Raw genomic sequence first — 24,120 nt, 5'->3', positions numbered from 1 at the left:
CCTAATCCCAGCCTCCCTCAGTCGCCACACCGACCTCCTGCACTCCCTCCAGCCGCTCTGAATAATGATCCCACATATAGAGAAAGAGACGTTTGAGGAGACTTTACACTCAGACTGTGTGGCTGACCCGATTCCAGCTGAGATGAATGCGGCTGGGCTACTCTCTAAAGTTTGATACTGTGTTATTTTAGTATTATTTATACATGATTTTAGTATTTATTAACATTTTGAATTAGATTTTATTATATATTCGTTTATGTATTAGTAATGTTATGTGCTTTTTGATATGTCTATATAGCTTTAAATAAATAAATCTTATTTTAGTTTCAGTAATTTTAGTACTTCAACTTAAAGGTGCTATATGTAACTTTTCTTTTAAAAAAGTGTGTGAAAGGGTTGTAATTACACATTACACTGATCCAGTTGTCGGGTTTTGCTATTACCTCTGAAGGCCAGTTTTCCTATTTCTATGTGAAGTCTCTGGGTCAAATTTTCTGCGAAATCCATCGGATATGACTTGTATGCGCGGTCTCCTTTTTATACAGTCTATGCGACGGCACTACAGCGAACGACATGAGTCTGATAACACCAAAACACTCCTGCCTTTCAGCACAACACACATTCCAACACAAACTCCACATAAATATAAAAAACAAAACAAAACTGTATCTGCTGAAGCTCGTCAGGCCAAACGTGAATCGGATCGACTCAGGACGAAAACACGGATCAACATCGGCAGAGCGTTTGAATTATGGAGAGAGCTCCGCTATTTTTATTGTGATAAATTACAGATTACAAATTAAGTTTTCAGATATGCTGAAATAATGGTAAACTGTAACGAAATAGCAAGGTTAACTGCAACATACTTGAGACATGAAATTAATACAAAAGACTATTCCAGGATAACAAAAAGTAGATGCTTTAGGATGTGACTTTTATTTTCTGTACTAGATCTACTGTCTAACGTCACTCATCCCACTACTATCATATTGTTTATAAAACACATTTCCAGACACGTTCAGTACAGTAATGTTACTTCCTACGATCTTACTGTTACACTGAAATTGTTCAGTCTAGTTCACTAACCGTTTTCGTTATCATATTATACATTCACCTATGTTGACAAGATACGAATAGTTAGTGAAATGCCTTATGCTAGATGACACCACAAATGTAACGTTATCACGGTACGAGCATGAGCATTAGTTCAACGTCAATCTGATAAAAGTTTCCTATTATTGTAACCGTATAGGCCGGCACCATGATCGCTCATGTTCGAGCACGAGCGCTCTTGTAAAAATTGGTTGCAATCTGAAACATCACCGATAGAGGCCGCTAAAAAATACATATAGCACCTTTAAGGGCCAGTCACACCAATGACAATAACTATAAAGTTTTAACAATCTTTCTAATTCTATGAGAATACAAAACAGCTATAACAATAACAAAACAAAGGAACAATATTATTGTAATCACTTTAAGGATGATTTTTTGTTGACAGCCAATCAGAATCCACCCATCTTTAATGAGCTTGAGCTTTCAAAGCAGTGAGTTTTCTTCGACGCAGTGTGATGGGAAAGAGATTAGAACATCTCTGCATAAAAGAAAGTGAATGCTCGTGTCAGTCTAAACAGATGCATTAACAGACCTTCATTCAAATGAAAGTGTTTATCGCACCGAACATTCGTCTTTGTGTGAACAGGCCTTTAGTGGATTAGCACAATAAAACATAATATATATCATTATATTATATTAGATGTTTTTACCAGTGCCGGACGTCTCTTAAAAAGCAAGAAAGGAATTTAATCCAAATGTCAATTCTACAGTCAGCTTTCTCCAGTATTATATAGCCCTCTTTTGGTCCCTTTGTCTCTTCAATCTTGACTGTCTTATAAAAATATCTAGTCTACCGTCATTAGATCGACACTGTCAAACCCCTGATTTTGATCCTAAAAAATGCAAGGTGGTAATAACCCACAATGCCTTGCCATAAACAGCCCCCCAGCTGTTCAAAGACCACGAGAACAACATTTGCTGCCGGGGGTTGAGAACTTCCTGTTACCATGACAACCACGGAACAATTCATATTCTGTGTCTCTCCTCTAATAAAGTGTGTAACATTAGGGCGTAATTGTATTTCTATGCAATATATGAAAATAGCCCTTTGCATTCAGGAACGCCTGATAGCAGTCGTCAAAAACGTCTGGAAGAATGACAGGCATCTTGTTTGTATCGGAAGATTGCTTCATGAGATTTGGCATCACAAAATCAATAAAACTGGATCAAAAATGTAACCTTGACCAATGTAAACTGACCACTGTGCTGAAAACACATTGTATTGTTATTTGCTGCCTATAAACCATAAATAGCTTTTAAAAGCATGATGGTGAAGGGTCTGTGTCTTTAAGATCACTTATAGTAACTTATGGAAGTGTGGCTGGACCAAGGAGGTTTGATGAGTTGAATGATAAGCAGAATTCCTGGGAATTAGAAGGGATTTAGCGGACAATAGCAGGTATTCCCACTAGTGTAACCAGACCCTAGTTGGCGTCATGAGAAGCTTAAACTTCACATTAAACCAGTGTGCAGCTGACACAAAAGGCCACACTAGACACAACAAGGGGAATATGGAGCAACACGCAGACACATTAAGCTTATATATACACACTGAGATCAAAACAAAGCACATGGTGAATGAAGCACGAGTTTATTTTGTTACCATTCAGACCGACACACTAACTCACAAAGCAATATTAGCGCTTAATGAAGTATACACCGTGCTCTCCATGTCGAAACAACACTTCCATACTCAGAGCATAACACATTTCCCTTGATCTGAATCTTGGAATTTTTGCTGCAGTCTTCTCCACATTAGTGAGCTATAGTGAAAGGACTTAACTGCTAAAAAATATCTCTAGGCGAGCAATGAGACAGGTAGATCTGGGCTCTTATCCGGAACAAATCCTTCTAAATCTTTTAAATGGCACACCACCTCACCATGAAATTTTGATTTTCCTCAGACTTTTGGAGAAGAGTTTATGGGAACTTTTAAATCTGTAATTCCTCTGCCTTTGAAAGGCAGAATCTGTAATGATGACATGGTATTAAAAGCACAGGTCATTTTAATAAATTAATGTAAATTTGATTGTTTCATGATTTTGTTAGGTAAGTGAGAATAGGAGCAGGCTTCACTCAATTTATACACTAATAAACTTGTGCTGGCCTGGATGATTAGAATATGAAAAATAGGAGAGAGGCCGCATTAAATAAAAATAAAAAGAACATATGCATATTTCGGCCTCTCTTCTATTCCTATTTAATGAATTGTTAAACATTTTTCCATTTAGTACATGCACACTACCGTCCGTCAAATGTTTTTTTTTTTTTTTTTTTAAGAAGTCTCTTATGCTCAGCATGGCTGAATTTTTTAGATCAAAAATACAGCAAAAATCCTTCGCATGATCCTTCAGAAATCATTCTATGATTTGGTGCTCAAGTAATATTTATTTTTGTTATCACAGTTAAAAACAAAGCTGTTTAATAATTTTGTGGGGAAAAAAATTCTGAATTCTTCAGTGCTTAGAAATTTACATTTAAAAAAGCATTTATTTGAAATATAAATCTTTTGTAACAATGTAAGTCTCTTTTGCTCAATTTAATCCTTGCTGCATAAAATTATGTTCTTCTTAGTGACCCCAAACTTTTAAATGGTAGTGTAAGAAGCGTTTACATGATGGTACAGTGTTGTCAGTGTTTGAGAGGATATTTTTTAGACCGTTGCTATGCAGTTGCTATATAATTGTGGGGTATCAGGGTGGTTGCAACAGAGTGTTTAGTTGTCTAAATCAAAACAATAAATTCTGTTTGACTCAAATGCCTCCTTCAAATGTAAGTCTGAGATATTTTTGTTTTGTTTTAGGCTACAAAAAGAAAAATTGGTCAATATTTTACAAATTAACATAACTATTACTACTAAAATCGTACTAAAACTACTATGACAAAAGCCGATGGTCACCTTGCTGTGTGGAAAATCCATCCCTGATCGCACATGCTCTTTCGTTTCTATCTGCTCACCGGAGATCTCTGGCCCTCAGCCAAACTTCATCTCCCATCTGCCCAAACCCAGACACTCTCTGAGGCCTGCAGCTCACTCTGCTTCCTGTCCTGGGACTTAAGGAATGAGTGCTGGGACACGTGAAAGTCAGACACTGAGCTTTCATCAGATTCCCTGGCTTAAGATGGTTTTCTGTCTTCTGGAGTCTGTGTCGCATACACACACACACACGCTCAGGCTCACTGAAACGCATATGTGCATTCTAAGGCCAGAAACTCGAGTACACAAACTTAGCTAATACATTAAGTGTGCATTACTTGTACATACTTATTGTGAGCTTTTGCATTATTGTGATTTGTGATGGTAACAAACTAACAAATTCTGTCTTTGCTATTACATCAGATGATTATGCAGGTAATATGCATACACAGGACACGCATACCAAATATGCATACACACATATATGGCACCATTGACTTCCATAGTAGAAAAAAAAATACTATGGAAGTCAATAGTGCCCCATAACTGTTTGGTTCCAATCGTTCTTCAGAAGAAAGAAACTCATACAGGTTTGCAACAACTTGAGGGTGAGTAAATGATGACAGAGTTTTCATTTTTGGGTGGAGTATCCCTTTAATAGGGAAAGAGAAAAATGTCCAAACCAGTGTTGTCATCAAATAAAATACAAAGTGAATATTAGCTATAATATATATCACCATAACTGCTATACGTTGAAGTAAAACTACTAATTTAAATAAAACTAAAACTATTTACAAATGTTTGAACATAAAAAGCGTGAAAATATCAAATAAAGGCTAATTCAAAATATCAATAAAAAATATATATAATAGTATAAATATTATCAAAATAACACAGCTCCAATCAATTAAATCTGCAATAAAATAAACAATAAAAAATTCACTAAGTTGCTCATCCGACGACGACGTCTATGCTAATTACGCTACAGCGTCCCTAGTGGCGACATTGAGAATGCAACGGCTACTTTGTGTACTGTGTTCTGAAACATTTCAGAAACAAAATCCTTCCACCACAATGACAATGATATCCTCAGTATCCTTTTTTACCAGACTTGAGAGTGTTTAATATAGCTTTTGCTTTAGTCTAAAATATATCATACCAGGTTTTCCACTCATTGGCAGGTTTAGAAAGGACAGTAAGGAATTCCCCTCCACTATATGTATCCACCATGACCTCTCACTCTGTTTTTCCACCCTCCTTTTCTAACGGGAAGGAAAAGGTTAACCCTTTCGCTCTTCCTCGGCCCAGTTGTGTTGATCGCTAAAGTCAGCTGAGCTAAAAGGTGGGACGAGCTGTATTAAATGTCTACGGCGGTTTATAAATACCTCCGGAGTGCATACGACCACCGGAATGGCGGCCCACGTTACGAGCGAGATAAAAAAGGCAGGTGTACGCCATATTTTGCATTACTGCCACCTTCTGCACATTGCTTCGCACTTCTGTTCCAAATTCGCCGAGGACGTATGAGCCACCTGGGTGCACGGGCCTGGCCTCTCTCCCTAACGGCGAGGGCATTTGCTGTCCTCGCTCTCCCCAAAAACTTGTGTCATCCTACCCTGGCTATGGCAGAGCGCCACATGCATGCGTCTACATTTCCCCCACACTCTGGGGCAGCAGCTGTTTATGTTTCACTTTTAGCTCAGAGCTGTCATCAGTCGTTTCTGAAGGGCAATGTTATAAAGTTCTAACAGTCAGATCGTTGCACGCAGTTGTGGTCGATAAATGGCTGATGCATCGCTGATCAGTCTCCTGGCTGTTATCGCACCCAGTGTTTGCGGGCTCGCATTAATATCATCCCCCGTATGGCAAGTGATGATTTCTCTGAAAGACCATCCGTTTCTAGAGTTTCACACAAAGCGGGACACAATTTCATTTGCTATATTTATCTCCCTCTAAGTTTTCAATTGAACAGTCTCCAGAAGTCTCGCGGCTAGCAGCTGGAGAAAACCCAAGTACAGGCGTCTGTCCGTAAGATCATCAACTAGTCAATCTAGTAAGGTCACCTACACAGTTTACACTGCATCAGACAATGCTGAATTTCAATGGGGAAGGTGAACAGCAAAGACAGAGAACATGATGCCTATAATATAATATAAAGTATATATATTTTTATATATATATATATATATATTTGTGCGTGCATGTTAATTTATCGAAATATACTTTAAATTATATTCTACATATATTATAATTCTAAATTATATTTTTAATAAATTAACAATTAAACTAACAATTAAACTATTGCTATCTATTAGGGATGTGCAAAGGTTATTTGCGATCAATCGCATCCAAAATAAAAGTTTGTGTTTACATAATATATTTGTGTGTGTTGTGTATAATTATTTTATATATATAAATACACACACATGCATGTATATAATTAAGAAAATGTGTTATTCATGTATATAAAATGTTTCTATTTATATATAATATAGATTATGTAATTATATATATATATTAGGGCTGTCAAACGATTAATCGGATCCAAAATAAAAGTTTGTGTTTACATAATATATGTGGGTACACGGTGTATAATTATTTTGTATATATATATATATATAAATACACACAAATGCATGTATATTTGAGAAAAATATATTATTTATATATAAAATATTTATATATAAAATAAATTTGATATAAATCTATGTACTGTACTGTACATATACATGAAAATATTTCTTTAATATATACAAATATGTATATATTATAAAATAATTATACACAGTGCACCCACATATATTATGGAAACACAAACTTTTATTTTGGATGCGATTAATAGTTTATCAGCCCTACTATCTATATAATTACTGTATATGTGTGTGTGTTACATTTACATGCAAGACAAACTAAAAAAGTTAATAATTTGCCTTCTAATAATATTAATGATAATTGCATCCAGTTAGTATAATACAAACCAAATAGAAAACTTGTGTAGTTTGCTGTTGATGCAGGATTACTTGGGCATTGCTGATGAGGCTGTGTGGGACCATTAGACCGAAACACTGCAGCAATGTGCTAATTTATTGTGAAGTAACTGCTCTGGGAATAAAAGATTGTTTAATGTTCTGAGATATTTCCAAACACTAGAGCGAGAACACACTCAATCTGCAATCTTTTATATGTTTACACTCCAGTTGAAAGGAAACAACTTTATATCTTATGGGGCCCCTAAAAACAAACCAGAGCGAGAGGGAGCGGAATGTGGTTCAGCGTGGTTGGAACATCCATTAGGACGGCAAAAATATGTTGTCGAGGCCTTCTGTTGGCGACTGAAACCACCTCTTAAATCTGAAATGACATGAGGTTTTCCCAAAACTGTCGACACATACTGTACGAACGCAATAAAGCAGCTGGTGTGTGTGAAATCTCTCATGTGCTTGAGGAAGGCGAAGCACCCCGCAGCCTGAAATCATGCTGCTTATACTGATGTATCAAATATAACCCACCAGCAGCGCTAAACAGCACCGAGCTCTGAGGAATTCAGATATAATGATGAGCGCTCGCACTGTTGGACTGATAAAAACAAGTACACATATAAATAGATAAATAATAGACAAATTAGTGACTTTTTCAACACTAAAGCGCAGAGTGATTGTGAAAATCGCTTTTAACTTTCTAGAATAAATCATTTAGTGACATTACAACATGCAGTTTACAAGCCAATTTGACTCTGCAAGCGGTATGATACAATAGCACTAAGATCCACCCTTGAAAAAAAGTGTTTTTATTAAGAACTACCTTGTATTTTCTTTCCCATAAAGCTACTTTGAGCTACAGTATTAGTACAAAAATGAATCTCCATTGTGATTGGAATAGTCACTACGATCCCGCTTTATTACCAAACCCATTTCCCCTGACTTATGGAAAACAATTTATTGCAGTTTGTCTGCATGCTTCCAGAAGGAACAGAGGGGCTTAGTTTTTCAACAGCTGTCAAAAAGTGAAAGGATACACGTTTTGATAACTACTGAAAAACGAATAATTTTATCAGTTTTAACCGCTTGTTTCGTGTCTTAGGCCATCAATGTGTACTTACATTTACGAGTCATTAAATCATGTTTAATTTGGACTTCTCTGTGTATTCTCTTTGAGGTGGTGACCATAGACCTCCATTATATGACTGACAGACAAGAACGGTTTGACCTAAAAATATTTGAAATTGAAAATACTGTGGAAACAAAGACACCTACATCTTGGATGCCCTTGAGGTAAGCTAAAAAATACCAAAAATTAATTTCAAAGTGAACTATCCCTTTATGAATTATGTGTATTTACCTGGATGATCCATGACTGTTTGTGTTTGTGATAGTTGTTCATGAGTCCCTATTTTGTCCTGAGCAGTTAAACCGCCAGACGTTATTCAGAAAAATCCTCCAGGTCCCGCAATTTTTTTTGGTTTTCCAGCATCTTTTGCATATTTTGAACCCTGTTTGATTTTGAGATCCATCTCTTCACATTGAGGACAACCGAGGGACTCATATGCAACTATTACAAAATAGTAAACGCTCCAGAAGGAAACACGATATATTAGTGTTCTCTGTAAAAAAAAAAAAAAAAGTTTTCAAGCAGAAACTTCTGAAAGCCGTAAATCAAACATTATGGCTAAATCCACTGGGAAGCCAGGTGCTTTATGACATCCCAGAGGCTGCTCTGTCCCAATGCATTTTATTAGAAAGCAAAAAATAAGACGGTATTTGCAAAGCTACTGGCCAATAAAACTAGCTGAGATACAGCACTTATACGTCCATTTATCTGAATTGATATGCATTTATAATCTTTTTAAAGCGAGTGAATTTGCCGCCATTCAGGAGTCACTCGCGATCAATATAAAGAAAGTCATTCGAATGCATTAATAAACGGAAAAATAACTGACGCCATTACAGGCATTTTGCACACTACCGATCAATGCCTTTCAATGGCTCTGAGCTTGAAAGAGGGAGATGGAAACGTGGGGGGTTCTGTTCGAAACACAACAAAAGATGCACAAATAGATCAGCGTGAGAGGAAGCTCCGATATAGCCCAGTGTCAAAGGTCCAAATGAAATCAGGTGGTTGGAATCAATGGTGGTCTGTGTTTGAGTGCTCCAGAGGACAGAGCAGGAAGTGTGAATGGGAGAAAAACATGCCTTTATGAATGATGTCATTGAAACGGGACGAAGCGAGATGCCACTTTCGGAGAAGATGGCTTTTACAGTAATAGATGAGCATTCAATGCACTATTTCAGCTCTAATAAAACACGGCACACTCCAAAGGACAGGAGAGTGAAATGCACACAATGCACCGGTGGAGAACATCTATCTATTTCGAGTCACGCCAAATGACACCAACATATGAAATGTGTGAAACATGTGAGAAATGCAATTCACATGCTCGCCCTAATAGAGAAAATATGAAACCATCATTCTCTCTCAAGCGCTCTCCTGCCTATAGCACATTATTTTAATTTGACTAGTTATTGTACTCATGCATATATTTATATATTTAGAGGGGGGAAACGAGATATGAATTGGTCCTGGGAACGTTTTTTTTTCCTACTTTGATCTCAAGAAGAATTCTAATAAAATATTTTCAACCTTCGTCTGTTCTGAGACGGAAACTACTCGGAAATATTATAAATTCAGAATTTGGTAGAAGTGCTTGTATTTCCCTCAGTGACGCCGAGTACATTCATTTGGTCTATCAGCATTCCACTAGAGATAAGAACAAAGGCACTCAGAGCTTTACAGTCTTGTTCAAGGTTTTTAAATTCAGAATTAATAATAAGCTGCTGCTAATTTAACTCTGCTTTTGATCCTGGCTAAGTAATTATTTTTGTTATGAACAACTTTGACAGTCATTTGCATGAGATAATAATAATATTATATATATATATATATATATATATATATATATGAGCGCAAAAGTCACTGGGTTGTTACCAGGACACTGGAATGCAGGGTGTTGCATTCTAAAAAAATGCTGGGTTGTTTTAACCCAATTTTGGGTCAAATATGGACAAACTCAAACATTGGGTCCATTTTTGACCCAAAATTGGGTTAAAACAACCCAGCATTTTTTTAGAGTGTGCACACTGGTCAAATTCCAATGATCCCACCAACAAATTAAAATATGAGATTCTGATTTATAGAAATGGCTTGGGTTCCGTCTGCAATGAAAGTCTATGGGATTTGTTTTTAGCTTTTTAATGAGCCACCAGATCAACTAAAAATCACATAGAAATGAATTAGCACAGTTCTCCTCAATAAGCCGTTCAATTTGAGGTACCACTCATTCACTGATAAAAATGATTTAGTGGTGAAGTAAATACTACAGAAAAAAAAATTGTAATTTACATGAAAAAAAGTTACATGAAATAAGGAAAATTACTCAACTTTTCTGATACTGGTGTTCCCATCATGCACTGGGCCATGAATAATTAATGAGGTTTCACTGTTTTCCATATGTATTTACACTATTTTATCATTGCTTTTGTTGTTAGGATTAGTAACCTGCCCTTTTGTGACATTTGGAGTTCATTTTCTACTTAAAATGACACATTCAAACACAAAAACGATCTGTGTTCACACATATAACTTGAAATGTAGATATGGTGACACACTCTTTATTGATTACTTAAACATGTCTGAGTAAATCATGTACTTTAAAAGTGTGGTCTAAATCAATGTTATATTGTTTGAGTGAAATGCTGTACAAAGAAAATTTATATATTACCTATTCAATTAATATATTACTTAACCTTTAATTAGTTAAATAAAAATTACTTAATTTCTTAAGTTACTTTTACTTAACTTAGTTCAGTATAGTTTACTTAATTATATGTGTGAACTGTACTCCAAAAATATCAGTGCAAAAACTTGCCTTAAAAAATTAAGTACATTTTACTCATTGTTTTTTACAGTGAATAAACTGTGTGGGACGAGTTTTTTTTTTTTTTTACTTCCATTGCAGTGTTGTTTTAGTATCATTGATGAACAGTATATATAATAACAGAAAATGAGAAATGTTGCTTTGGCAACTAGCTGAAATAATATATTTTGTTATTGTATTTCAGGTAATGTCTATTTTTTTTTTCCATTCAAGTAATGAGTTTAGTTTTTGTTTCCTTACCCTGTTATAGACTTATAATTTTTTTTTTTTATCTAGATGTTTTAAATGTTGCAGATATAGAGGATAGTCAATGATAGAGTCGGCTACAACTATTAAAAGTGCACAACGAGATGACAAGCGCACCAAAGGACGACTTCATCACATCTGTTATCATCAGATCATCGCTTCTTTTTGGAGACTGTCGATTTCGAGCCTGTGTTTTCTCGTAAATCAAATCAACGTCAGCTCCAAGACCAGGGTGGCATGTAAACTGCACGGCCTGTGACGTGAGTGCTATGTTACGGGTCGGGTGACTGTAAAGTGCCTCTACACTTGTAAATCAAGCACATCTTCCTCTACCTCCAGGTCCCAGGAGAGGAGTTTGACCGTTGTGTATGAGAGCCGCATAGCGAGGTCGTTTGGACGCACAGCCGTCCAATGCAATAACAGGCCCGCGCTCCTCAGAGAGCCATCAGGATCAGCAAAGGCTTAGCGGTGGAAGCCTGTAACAACAGAGCTCTGTCTCTGTGCATCTAAGAGGAGCAGAGAACAAGCCTCATATTGCTTCACCTTGAAAACACAAGACCCCAGATGACTACAGGCTGATGACTAATTCCCATTTGAGGCAAAGATAATCTCATTAACAGTCAACAGACAAACAACATATGTAAGATCTGAAAATTCAAATGAGACCTGTACGAAAATAGGCAAATTATTGGTTGCCATCAAAAGTGACACGTTAGAAAGGAAGACAATTAGCTTTATGGAAGTCTAGAGGCATCACAATTGGTTTGCAATCTTCTTTTTGCTCAGTCTAGTTCCTTCATTTAGGGTGACGGAGTCTTTTTTTATTAGCGATTAGACCAAAAGAGCTCCGGGTCCTGCAGTATTGAACCTCAGATTGTAATTTGCTCATAATGTGGAGAAAGGGAATATGCAAATAAAGTCTGAGTATTTTGTGTTTGCAGTTTTGCCCGTGGGCAGCTTGTCCCGCGACACAAATCATCAATTAAGATCCCAGCAGGGATCTCGGCGTTTAAATTAGCCCCATCCAACAACTTTTATCTTCCAGACAAAACATTGCAGCCTTGTGATCGCCTGCACCACAGAAATAAAACGCAGCTCAAAACAGTGATGTTCATAATAAAAATGAAGATGGATCTTCATTTTTATTAAATGAGATCCATCTTTGAGATCCAAAAATGGACATGCAATGTCACCTCTCGCCTGAAAATATACTATATTTGACACTAAAGACATAAGGGTTGTACTGGAAAGACTAAGCTGATCATATCTAAATATTTGTAGAGAAAAAAAAGTGTTATTTACTTAAATACATTTAGAATTTAGCTTTTTTTCCCTTGAATAGTATTTTAGCACATTGTGAAAGTCTGTGTATACTTCAGCTAAATATTAAATTAAGTCAGTCGGAAAGAGGATTTAAGACAGTTTTCTGCAGAGTTTGGAACTATTACACCACTTAAAATTATTTAATTATTGTTTAATTTATGAAGCAGTGCTCCCTTGCAGTTATTCTGATATAAACTTGACATGAAGAACATAGTCTAAGCATTTTACAGTAGATTTCCAGAAAGAGTAAAAATTAAAAATGACTTTGTACAAAATTGCTTCATAAGCTTGCAAACAGTTTAAAACAACCCTTAAATATCCAAATTTCCTGTCCCTTTATTAAAGTAAGTCAACTTTTTACAAAGGAACAAGTCCATTTTCAATGAGGAACTCAATGATTTACAGTAATATGTAATGTTATCTCTCTGCAAGACAGAAAGGAACAATCAGCTTCATGTTTTTACAAATCAGGGGAAATATGCTTGTTTCCACCACAGAACTATTTAAAAGATAATTGCGACATTTCACAATTTTGAGATTACATCTAGAAATTCTGACTTTTTTCTCACAATTGTTCACGTCTCGCAATTGTGATTTTACATCTCGCAAATCTAATATTTTTGAGTTTATATCTCGCAATACTGACTTTTTCCTCGCAATTGCGAGTTTATATCTTGTAATTAATTTTCACGCAATTGCGGGTTTAGCTCACAATTTTGACTAATCATCCAACTGTACTCTATACCACACAATTTTGACAAGATAAAAAGTCACAATTTTCTCGCAATTCTAACTCTATAACACACAATTGCAACTTTATATCAGGCAATTCAGAATTTATAACACACAATTGCAACTATATCTCTCAGTTCGGAATTTAACTCGCAATTGCCAATTTTTTTCGCAATTCTGAGAAAAAAAGTCAGAATTACAAGATTGGTTAAATTGACTGCTTAAAAATGTAATCCTTAATAGTTTAACTATGATAACTGTAATAAAAAACGCATTGAACATGTAACCTAGGCTACATATGGCGCCAAATACGCTTGAGAACAGTTCGAAGGTGGTAACCATAACAACAGTACGCTGCTCTAACACAAGTTCATACGGGTCATAAACAAAACATAAAACACGACAGTATTTATACAAACTTTATTACAGATTTTATTTACATACCACAAAACGTTTGTTTACGCTTAAAATAGCCTAGCCTATATATTTAATATGCGTCATTGGAGAAAGACAAAAAATGGGATGTATTCACAACCAAGAAAATGTAAGTTAGGCCTAGGCCTAATTCTTAAAACAAAAAGTTGACTCCGCGGAAAGTTCATTGTGCTATAATTTAAATGCAGTCAAATCTGTTTTTATTTTCCAAAACTATTAATATAAACATGAATGTCAAACTGGAAAAACTTCTGAATGCCAGATAAAACATTTAGCTACTGAGCAATATTGTTTCAAAACTGACCAGTCATTAAGTAAAATATACATCTTGTACTTCTCATTAAAACACATACTCATTAAAAGACATTGCTGTGCTCAACAAAACATTAGCGATAACAAAACATAGCCCGATTGAAATTCTAAACATGAATTTACATGCGTAGCCTATATTATGCGCGTTAAGAATATGAAGAACTAGTCATGTATCGCTACAAAATTGCAAAACGCCCTTTAAATCCCAACGAAAAAATGTCGACACAAAAATTACCACCACATTTCTCAAATCCAAACGCATCATCCACCATAAATTCATCCACAAAGACGCGCTCCCCAAACTGCACGGCATCTTCTACGGTCTTTCCTCTCTTCCTCCCTCCTTCTATCACACACTCGTTCTCTTCCTCCTCCCTCCCGCTCACTCACGCACTCTCTCTCTCTCTCTCCCTCTCTTTCCCTCACTTTCTCTCTCCCTCTCTGTCTATCATTCTCTCCCCTCAGCCCTCGGCCAGTCTGTATGAATAATGTCCTGCCTTTTGTAATGAGAGCGAGAGGGAAAAAAAACAGGCTGGAGTGTTCGCCCGCTCCGCGCTCTGACATTGAAAATGAATGACAGCTTACCTGAATGCCAATCTTCATCAGACTGACACCAGGCTGACAACACAGCCTATACTCCCCTACACAAGCCGTGACGTCTGTCATGTCAGACCCCTCCCACCATCTCCCCCCTCCTCTCTCCCTCTCTCTCTCTCCCCGTACCCCTCTCTACCGAGTGTAGACCTCCGCGGTTCTTCTTCCACTGGCATTATTCCGTGCCGTATACACCGAACACCCCGGGACCTGCACGCGCATCTCCGGTTCATTAACGGTGGAGCCCGCTGGCCACCTATCGACATCAAATGAGACTTACATTCGGCTGCAGGTCGCCTTGGCTGTTAGTAGTTGGAAAGCAGAGGGAAAATAGACACTGTAAAACAAACTAAAAATGACATTATCAGTAATGACAACAAATGTTTGTTTGTTTTTTACATGTATTCAACTTTTAAGTTATAGGCTACGAGATTCAACTCATTTTTTTTAAGTCAATGTAATTTAAGTTGAAATTACTCACACAGCCAAGGTGATTGTAGCCTTTCTTAAAAAATTTTGTTATTTGTGCAAGAGGAAGAAAAGCCACGTGGTCAAATCCTAAATGTATATTTAGTTATTCTCTTAAAAAATTAACCAATAGGTTACGAGCTAAATTGCAGCTGAGAAAGGTTAATCTGGATAAACTAAGCCAAATTAATTTCCATAGGCTAAAGGGAGCGACCCTATATATTTCCTGTATGACTCACAGTATGATATTACCGAGAGATTGCCGTCAATATTAAATAATTGTCTTTTAAATTGGCACTAGCCAAAGCAAATCATCAATTTATATATATATATATATATATATATATATATATATATATATATATATATATATATATATAAAGAGAATAATGAAAAGAGAACTCCATAAAAGATTGGGAAAAATACAAACATACAAATACATAGCCTACTTTTTCAATTTTACATTTTAAATGTGTTTACTATTTGGTTCTAGTGTGCCCAGTATTCAGAAAAACTACAACTCCCAGCATACTGCTCGCCCGATACTACAACTTGATTGGTCCATTTGCGACACAGGAAGTGTAGAGATAAACAGAAGCGACTGGGTTTCCATGGAAATATTTTAGATTTTCTGCAGCATGCATCTTGGCGTAAATATATAAACTATTTAGAATTACGTAGCTGGTTTCGTCATTTGGTTGTTTTATTATGTAAATATACAAACTGCTTAGCCGTACAGTGTTTATAATGGATTAGTTTGCTAGTTTAAGCACGTACTTTTGATGAACTACATGTTTTCACCGTTTACTTCGTAATATGTAAGTAGAACTAAGTAAAAACATCGTACTAACAGTATATTTATACTAATAGCGGTTTTAAGATGTACGCGCCTCATGGTTTGCGTTCATAACATCGATTTGATATAGCCTAAGACTTGGCGGATTCAGCGCGAGCAGCCATAATAAACACTGCCTAAAAGCAAAACAAAAGATACTTCACTCGTCCAGGGCAGGCAGGCACTCGCAGCGTGAGAGGTGAGGATGGCCGATGTGGTGTTGGGCGTTGGGATAGGTGTGTTTATCATTGCTTTAACCTGGATAGTGACTCTCGTGCTCGCCATCATTCTGTCGCGCGCAACCGGCCCAACCAAGTAAGAACATAGGCTACTTTTATGTTTTCGACACAGAACTTGCATCAGCATTGTTCTGTAGTATTTTATCATGAATAATCACGATGTTATTACCTCACCAGGTTAGGGATCATCCCTATATTTCTTCTGGCGCTCACCATCACACTGGTTTTAGTCTTTTTCCCTCGCGCACCTGAAGTTCCCTCGCCCGAGAGAGCAGTTCAGGTGAGTGGATCGTAGATTTATCAGTCATTTCCACATATACGCAGGCCACTTTATTGGGTACACCTTTATTGTACCCATTTTGCCTTCAGAACTACCATAAATATGCATGCCATAGATTAAATAAGATCCTGGAAACAGAAGATTCATAAATCTCCTGTTTCACCACATGATTCCCAAATGTGCTCTATAGGAGATCTGGGGACTGTGGTAGACATTGAGTATAGTGAACGTAATTAATAGTGATATTAATTGAGCTTTGTGACATGGTGCGTTAGCCATCAGAAGATCAGCAACAATACTGAGGTAGGCTGTGGTGTTTAAATGATACTCAGTTGGTAGAGATACCCACACCATTAGACCACCTGCAGCAGACTGAACTGATGATACAAGGCAGGATAGATCCATGCTTTCATGCTGTTACACCCGCTACATCTATTGTCCAATTTCGGTGAGCCCATACAAATTGTCGCTCACTAGATATTTTCTCTTTTCTGGACCATTCTCTGTAAACCCTAGAGATGGTTGTGCATAAAAATCCCAGTAGATCAGCAGTTTCTGAAATACTCGGACCAGCCCGTCTGGCACCAACAACCACGCCACGTTCAAAGTCACTTTTTCTTCCCCGTTCTGATGCTCAGTTTGAACTTCAGCAGATCGGCTTGACCATGTCTACATGCCTAAATGCATTGAGTTGCTGCCTTGTGATTGGCTGCTTACTGTAGATATTTGTGTTAACAAGCAGTTGAACAAGCAATATATCCTGAATTCTCCTATACTTGCTAATTTTTTTTTAATGGAAAGTTCATGTACGAGTGATTTGATCATTTTGTAAACTTACTGAATTCTGACATTTTTGCGTGAATTGTGTGAGTTATACCGGTATTTGAAAAAAAAGGCATGTGCTAGTTTATCTCTCCTCAACAGCAGACAAGCACAAACACAACAGCTTTTTCCTAAAGTCTGCCTTTGCCAAAACCAGCGCTCTGAGCTGCCAAGCCACCCTCTTGTCTGCACAAACAAAAAACAAAGCATTTACCTTTCAGTCTTCAATAGCAGAACGGAAACATGTTGACCGAATCAAACATTCTCTGGTTTTCAACTCAAAATGATGATATTACCTGCTGATCTCAGCTTGAAAAAGATTACATTTGCTGTTTTGGTTCACAGACTTGAGATCTCACAGGTTAATTTCTGTAATATCTCGCAAACGATGTTCTCAGATTTACAAATCAGGTTTGAGGTGTTAGGTTACATTTTCTGATGTCAACAAGCACCGTTTAGAAACCATGTATGTAAGTTATGAATACTATGAATATAAGCAAGGTCTGAGGGTTGCCTATATTGGAACAGCAGAAAGATAAATAAAAAAAGTCTTCCTGTTGCAACAAAGTCTCTCATTTAGTTAGTGCTACAAGCATACATATTTGTGCATAACGCCAAATCCATGTTACACCCATTGCTGATTTGCTTGCAGCGGGTGTGACTAGATAATAGTTTTTTTTTTCTTGATAGGTGACAGTGTTGTATGAGAAACGGGTAACCCCTCGCTGTTGTACAAAGGAATAATATCACAGTGCCAATTAGGCCGGGCCCAAACAGGAGCTCACTGTCGCGCATTCGATGCCACATTAATAAAACATGGCCTCTGCTCTGTGCTTCGCTAGCCAGCTAATTGGCAAATTAGAAAGTGAGATGCGTTAAACGAGAGAACACTGCATTCGCTGGAGACAGAGCCCCCTCCCACATACACATGCATAGACATCCCTCTGTCTGTAGTTTAATGTAGGTTGTGGCCTCTCTCATGATTTAGGCCTCACACTCTAGTTCAGGTCCGTAGGGATGTTGAGTGTCATTAGTATTCAACACTATCACCCTGTTCAGCTTTAATTCTAACATGGAGGAAAAACAGACAGCGGAGTAAGAAATAATGACAAGAAAGTTATAGTTTTCTGACAGTATGCTAATAAGGGTAAATCCTGCTACATAAATATGAAACAAACATTTAGTCAAATATAAGGTATCAGGTATTACCTTAGATAGATTTAGTTTGCATGTATTAAATGTTTTATATTTGATAATTGTTTTTATTTTAATATATTTTTATGCATGTGATGACAAAACAAGCCAGTACTCAATTTTTTAGGCATCTTTCTGGTATTTCTTATTAAAATTGATGTTTAAATGTTTGTATTTTTAGTTTAATTCTGTTCTCAAGATCATTTTGCGAAAAAAGCTGTCTTTATGGCACTTTAATAGTGTCTTGTTCTGTGTTATGGTCTACTGCTGTGCCTCAGGTTGTAGTCAGAATTTCTTAAAAGAACCCTGCTGACCTCTAGTGGAGAAAAGCAGAACATACTAAATGTATTTCATGTTCATTCAAAAATATGAATGGACACATCAAAGCCCTCATGGCTTTAATTACTTTGCAGTAAGTGTATAATATGTTGAATAATTCACAACGTAAGCCTGTGATGTTTTTCAGATAGTGGATATGTTCTTCATCGGCCGATACGTGCTCCTGTCCTTGGTGAGTGTGGTGTTCTTGGCAGCCCTGTTCATGTTGCTGCCCTTACATTTCCTGGACCCCGTGTATGCCAAGCCCCTGAGAACACACTAGACCGTGAGGCTTCATGTGCCAAACTCCTACAGATATATCCCAAAGCAGGGCAGCCAACCTGGCAGCGCCGTCGGTCAACGAGCCCCGCTTGAGATGAGAGGACAGCAGAAGGTTCCAGAGCTTTTGTCTTTCTGTCCAAATCAGAGACATCCACATCTCTCTGAGAGCACAACATAGACTGGCCTGTGCATTGCAAGTGTTTAGGAGGGTGTGGTTGGGTTCGATGTGTAATTAAAGAACTTTTTTTCTCTCTGAGGCTTGTGTTGCAATTTCGTAATTTTGTGTATTTTACTGTTAAAAAGAATACTATCTATTTTTCTCAAAATTCCAGTTTGTTAATTTCTTCAATTATTGGTGTTTGCTGAGGAAGCATCACTATTACTATTGCTAATAGGATTAAGTTTTTTTTTTTTCTCCAAAAACCCATAACCCTGAGTATTAAAGGGATAGTTCACTTTGAAATTAATTTGTGATATGTTTTAGCTTACCTCAAAGGCATCCAAGATGTAGGTGTCTTTGTTTCCACGGTATTTTCAATTTTTAGGTCAAACTCATATAATGGAGGTCTATGGTCACCACCTCAAAGAGAATACACAGAGAAGTCCAAATTAAAAATGATTTAATGACTCGTAAATGCAAGAACATATTGATGGCCTAAGACACGAAACGAGCGGTTTGTGTGAGAAAACGAACTGTATTTATATAGTTTTTACCTCTTGTAATCACAGTCACGTCCAATTACTCTGAGGGCAAGGGCGTTTCTGTTTAAGTTTCATATGAATCAAATCATGTATGTTAGAATGATCAGGAATGGGGTGATGATGATTTGGACATATAAATGACCTAGTCTGTCTAACTGCATCACAATGGCATACGTTTTACACTGCGGAAAGCACTTGAGCCAGTCATAATCAGTGAATATATTTGGTCCCTTCAATGCACTGAATTCACATTCTAATCCATTAATTGATAATCTGCAAACTGGAATTTCACTCATTCACAGGTCAAACCAGACAAATTTCATTTTACCCGCTCCCATATTGACATGCTAATTTTGGCCTTATAGAAGCATTCTCTAAGACACAGTCTCTCACTCTCCGCACAATGCCACAAAGATGAAGGGAGCAAAGTTGGGCGGTCCAACAAAGCTTCAAGCTGTGAAAATTGATTATTGTGTTCTTAACAAGGCGAATACTCCGTGTGGGCGCTTTGTTGCCTCAGACGTTTACTTTCATTTTCATAAATCTCTCTGGGAGGCAAACTTCACAAGGGAGGTGGACGTCAATATTGCTGCTTATTTTCACAGGCGCGCTGTACGCGTGCTGTGATCCTTACAGCATGAAGACAATGAATAACAAGCTCCAACATGTTAGTTGATCAAATGTGTGTGTCAAATCAAACACGACAATAATAGTCCACAGTAGAACCTACACATTTGTCCATTACAAAGCAAAGAAAAGCAACCAGTTGAATGCTGACAAACTTGGAATATCCTGGAAATCATCCCATATACTCATCTATCCGGAAGGTTCTTATGCGGGGAGATTGTGGGAATGTGAGCAAGAAGCGAGGCGAGGCCGTGTCTCAGTCGCGCTAGCTCTCACCCTTGAGGTCTTCGTGCGATCCTCATTTAAAAGTGGGGAGTCCGGCAGGACGTGCAGTGAAATTCCAACCAGTGCGATGAAAGAGAATCTAATGAATCAAATCCAATCCTATTAGTTCCGGCCCACATCGCAACACTGAGGCCTTTCTGCAAGCTGATCGCCGGAGATCTACCAGAGCTTGAGAAACAGGCTACCGGACGGATGGACTGGTACATGAAACGGTTTGTGTAATCGAACCAAAGGATCACAGACACGCTGAACGCCTTCAATAAGTGGGGTATAATAACATACAAGATGCTTAACCTTCATTTTGAAAATAGTCATTTCGAAAAGAAAACCAATGTGTTTATAGAAGACAATCAGTTTGAAGTCACGTAAATACTGCAACGTTTATGATAAGCAATGTTATATAGTTATCCTATGAAACAAGGAAGCTCTGAGCCATCTGTGTGGAAGAAGTGACAGGTGGCTGAGAAATGGCATTACATAACAGATTCGCTAATGTGTAATCGCTGACTGCAACCACACTTGACTTATTTTTGCTTCTTTTCAATTTCTTCCTGTCATTTTCCTCAACCCTTCTCGTTGTCCGTGCTGGTAGTGACTCTCTCTCTCCAGGGAGTGGGAAAAACGGCAGAACAAAGCATCGAAGGGAGCAGGGCTCATTGGGAGTCTGAGCTGGAGGCTTTGTAGGGCAGCCAGCTGGACATACAAAGAGAGTAAGAACGAGGGAGAGAGAAAGAAAGCAAAAGGGGGATGCAGAGCCGGAGAGGTGTAAGAGCGGCCCAGGATATGGGTGTGGGTGCTAGCGAGGCTCGCGGGAGATGGGGGAGGGATGGGCTGAACACTAGATCCTGCTTTGTGATCCATTCAAGCAGAACTTTTGCCCTCACACCCCTGGCCTTCTATTCTCCATCTCTGTGCTCCACAAGCCCACCCTTCACCCCCGACTCCATCCCTGAGAATTTTTCATCTAAACGGTGTTGGATAAATGTTTCTCGAACAATTTGTTCCACTTTGGAATCTGTGAAGGAAAACTGTGTCTATCAACACAATTCCTGTTGGTTGTTGTGGGATGCAAAATGTCTTGAATCAGTCATAGGTGTGGGGTCGGGTGAGGTCAAATGTGGGAGCTAAAGTGGAAGTCAAGCTAAATGAGATTATTAATAAATAAAATTAACTTACATTATATAACTTACATTAGACTTTTTGTGCTTTATGGATCTGCAAGGGGTTGGAAAATAAAGCCATTTGATTATTATTAGTAGTAATATCTTCATCGTTGTATGTATTTTTTGTATATTTAAAAAAAAAAAAAACTATATAATTTACTTTTTTTTTAATTTACAACAATAGCAAATATTTGTTTTTCCTGAAATTTCTCATTTACATTTGTATATTTGTTACTCAAGTGATTAAATTAAATAATTAAAAATACAATTCAACAAGGATGCATTAAATTGATAAGTGACAATAAAGACATTTATAGTGTTACAAAAGAATTTTAAATACGTGCGGTTCTTTTGAAACTATAAATCAGTGAAATCTGCTTCTATTTGAGAACCAAATCAGATAATTTACTCTCCCCCATGTCATCCAAGATGTCCACGTCTTTCTTTCTTCAATCGACAAGAAATTAAGTTTTTTGATGAAATCATTCCAGGATTTTCTCCATATAATGTACTTCAATGGGAACCAAACGGTTCAAGGTCCAAATGAGAGTTTCAGTGCAGCTTCAAAGGGCTTTAAACGACACCAGACGATGAATAAGGGTCTTATCTAGTGAATCGGTTATTTAAAAAAATAAATTAAAAAGTTTACGTTTTATAAGCACAAATGCTCGCCTTTCTCTGTTCTGTGATGAGCATTCGTGTGACTCTCCTGTTTAAACTCGTTCATCAAAATGAACAAATCTTTTTTCGAGTCATGACTCGAAGGGTCCTAGATAAGACAATATTCATCGTCTGGAATCATTTAAAGCCCTTTGAAGCTGCACTGAAACTCTCATTTGGACCTTGAACCGTTTGGTTCCCAATGAAGTCCATTATATGGAGAAAATGCTGGAATGATTTCATCAAAAACCTTAATTTCTTTTCGACTGAAGAAAGAAAGATGACATAGGGGTGAGTAAATTATCAGCAAATGTTGTTTTTAAAGTGAACAACTCCGTCAAATGTCTCCTCAAAGACTTATTTTTTTTTACTCCATCTATTTTTTTCATCTCGATCTCTCTCTTTAGGAAGATTAGTGCAGTCTCCATCCTCCTGCATTGAAAAATAAGGCACAGTTTAAGGGTCAGCGTGAGCTGGAATAGCCCTTTGTGGGGACATTCTGACACCCCATGGAGGGCTGAAGCGTGGCCTCTTTTGGGCACTGACCAGGGTAACTTGACATGACCCGCTACCTGGTAGGGGGTACAGTGAGAAGTGAACATTAAATGAACAATTGAATAGTCTTTGATTCCAAGGTCATATTCCAAGGTTTGCAATATGGGTGGTCAATGAAATCTGATAATGGTAAATTTGGTTTAGGGACTTGTTCCACATAAAATTCAATGCTCAAAATTCATTCGTTCTGAGAAGCGGCTGAATGCACTTTTCACTTGGAATGCAAGTCTATGGGGACTTTTGTTAAATGTTTATTTTTAGGTATAACTTTCCTCAAAAAGTATCAGAATATTCTGTCCATTCTTTACATACAATATAATGAAAGTGAATAGATCATAAGAGACTTGTGGACAACAATTAAAGGAGTAGTTCACTTTTGAAAAAACTTTTGCTGATAATTTACTCACCCCCATGTCATCCAAGATGTCCATGTCTTTCTTTCTTCAGTCGAAAAGAAATTAAGGTTTTTGATGAAAACATTCCAGGATTTTTCTCCATATAATGGACTTCAATGGGAACCAAACGGTTCAAGGTCCAAAAGACAATTTTAGTGCAAACTGTTCATGCGTCGTGGAAATCTCTTGAACTCTCGTCTCATGCCTACAAGGAAGAAAAGGGATAGTCGTTATTTTTGTTTGTTTTTTCACACAAAATGTATTCTCGTCGCTTGATAAACGTATAGTTGAGCCAATGTAGTCACATGGAATATTTAAACATTTTCTTCAATGACTTTCTGGGCTGTCAAATTTCGTTCCCTTAGGAGCCTATGTAGCAGTGATCCACCTCTCAAATTTAATCCAAAATATCTGGGGTTGGTACAGCATGGGGGTGAGTAATTAATGACTTAATTTTCATTTTTGGGTGCACTATCCATTTAAGAGCACCAACGACATCGAAAGAGCATTTTAAGGTCAAAACACAACTTTCGCCCTATTCGCAGAAACTGCCTGACACTGAAATTTGAGTAAAAACAATAGTATTGCACAACCTGTAATATGCCATCAGTCCATATTCTTACAGTCAAATTGGGAGATTTGTGGAATTAATGGTCAGGTCTGTTAACTCAGCATGTTTCTTCTGTTCT

The 24,120-nt window shown here is 37.3% G+C and overlaps 2 protein-coding genes across 5 annotated transcripts in view; one reads left to right on the top strand and one right to left on the bottom strand.

Moving 5' to 3' along the window:
* Window positions 1–19,624, bottom strand: part of pknox2 (pbx/knotted 1 homeobox 2) — an 81,156-nt gene extending 61,532 nt beyond the window's left edge. The window contains exon 1 of one of the 4 annotated variants that reach the window (XM_039676022.2): window positions 19,534–19,624. The gene's annotated coding sequence lies outside the window, so the exon portion shown is untranslated. Of the gene's footprint in view, window positions 1–8,132; window positions 8,154–14,597; window positions 14,656–19,533 lie in introns of those variants that run through there. The other 3 variants (XM_039676021.2, XM_089126446.1, XM_089126445.1) reach the window with 3 other exon arrangements.
* On the top strand, window positions 15,690–19,300 carry tmem218 (transmembrane protein 218). The gene is made up of 3 exons (XM_039676023.2): window positions 15,690–16,224; window positions 16,326–16,428; window positions 18,911–19,300. Exons 1-3 carry the CDS (start codon window positions 16,115–16,117, stop codon window positions 19,043–19,045), a joined length of 348 nt encoding a protein of 115 aa, XP_039531957.1. The 5' UTR covers window positions 15,690–16,114; the 3' UTR covers window positions 19,046–19,300.
* Window positions 19,625–24,120: the final 4,496 nt, after the last annotated feature.

The sequence above is a fragment of the Pimephales promelas genome, chromosome 23, assembly GCF_988280905.1.
Source record: "Pimephales promelas chromosome 23, fPimPro1.hap1.1, whole genome shotgun sequence".
NCBI lineage: Eukaryota > Metazoa > Chordata > Actinopteri > Cypriniformes > Leuciscidae > Pimephales > Pimephales promelas.
Note: the sequence above shows the minus strand (reverse complement) of the source record. Positions and strands in the feature narration are given on the sequence as shown.

Coding starts and splice junctions, on each gene's coding strand:
- tmem218 (XM_039676023.2), top strand. CDS start 16,115: ATGGCCGATGTGGTGTTGGGCGTTGGGATAGGTGTGTTTATCATTGCT. Junction 16,225..16,325: donor CGCGCAACCGGCCCAACCAA/GTAAGAACATAG, acceptor TTACCTCACCAG/GTTAGGGATCATCCCTATAT. Junction 16,429..18,910: donor CGCCCGAGAGAGCAGTTCAG/GTGAGTGGATCG, acceptor GATGTTTTTCAG/ATAGTGGATATGTTCTTCAT.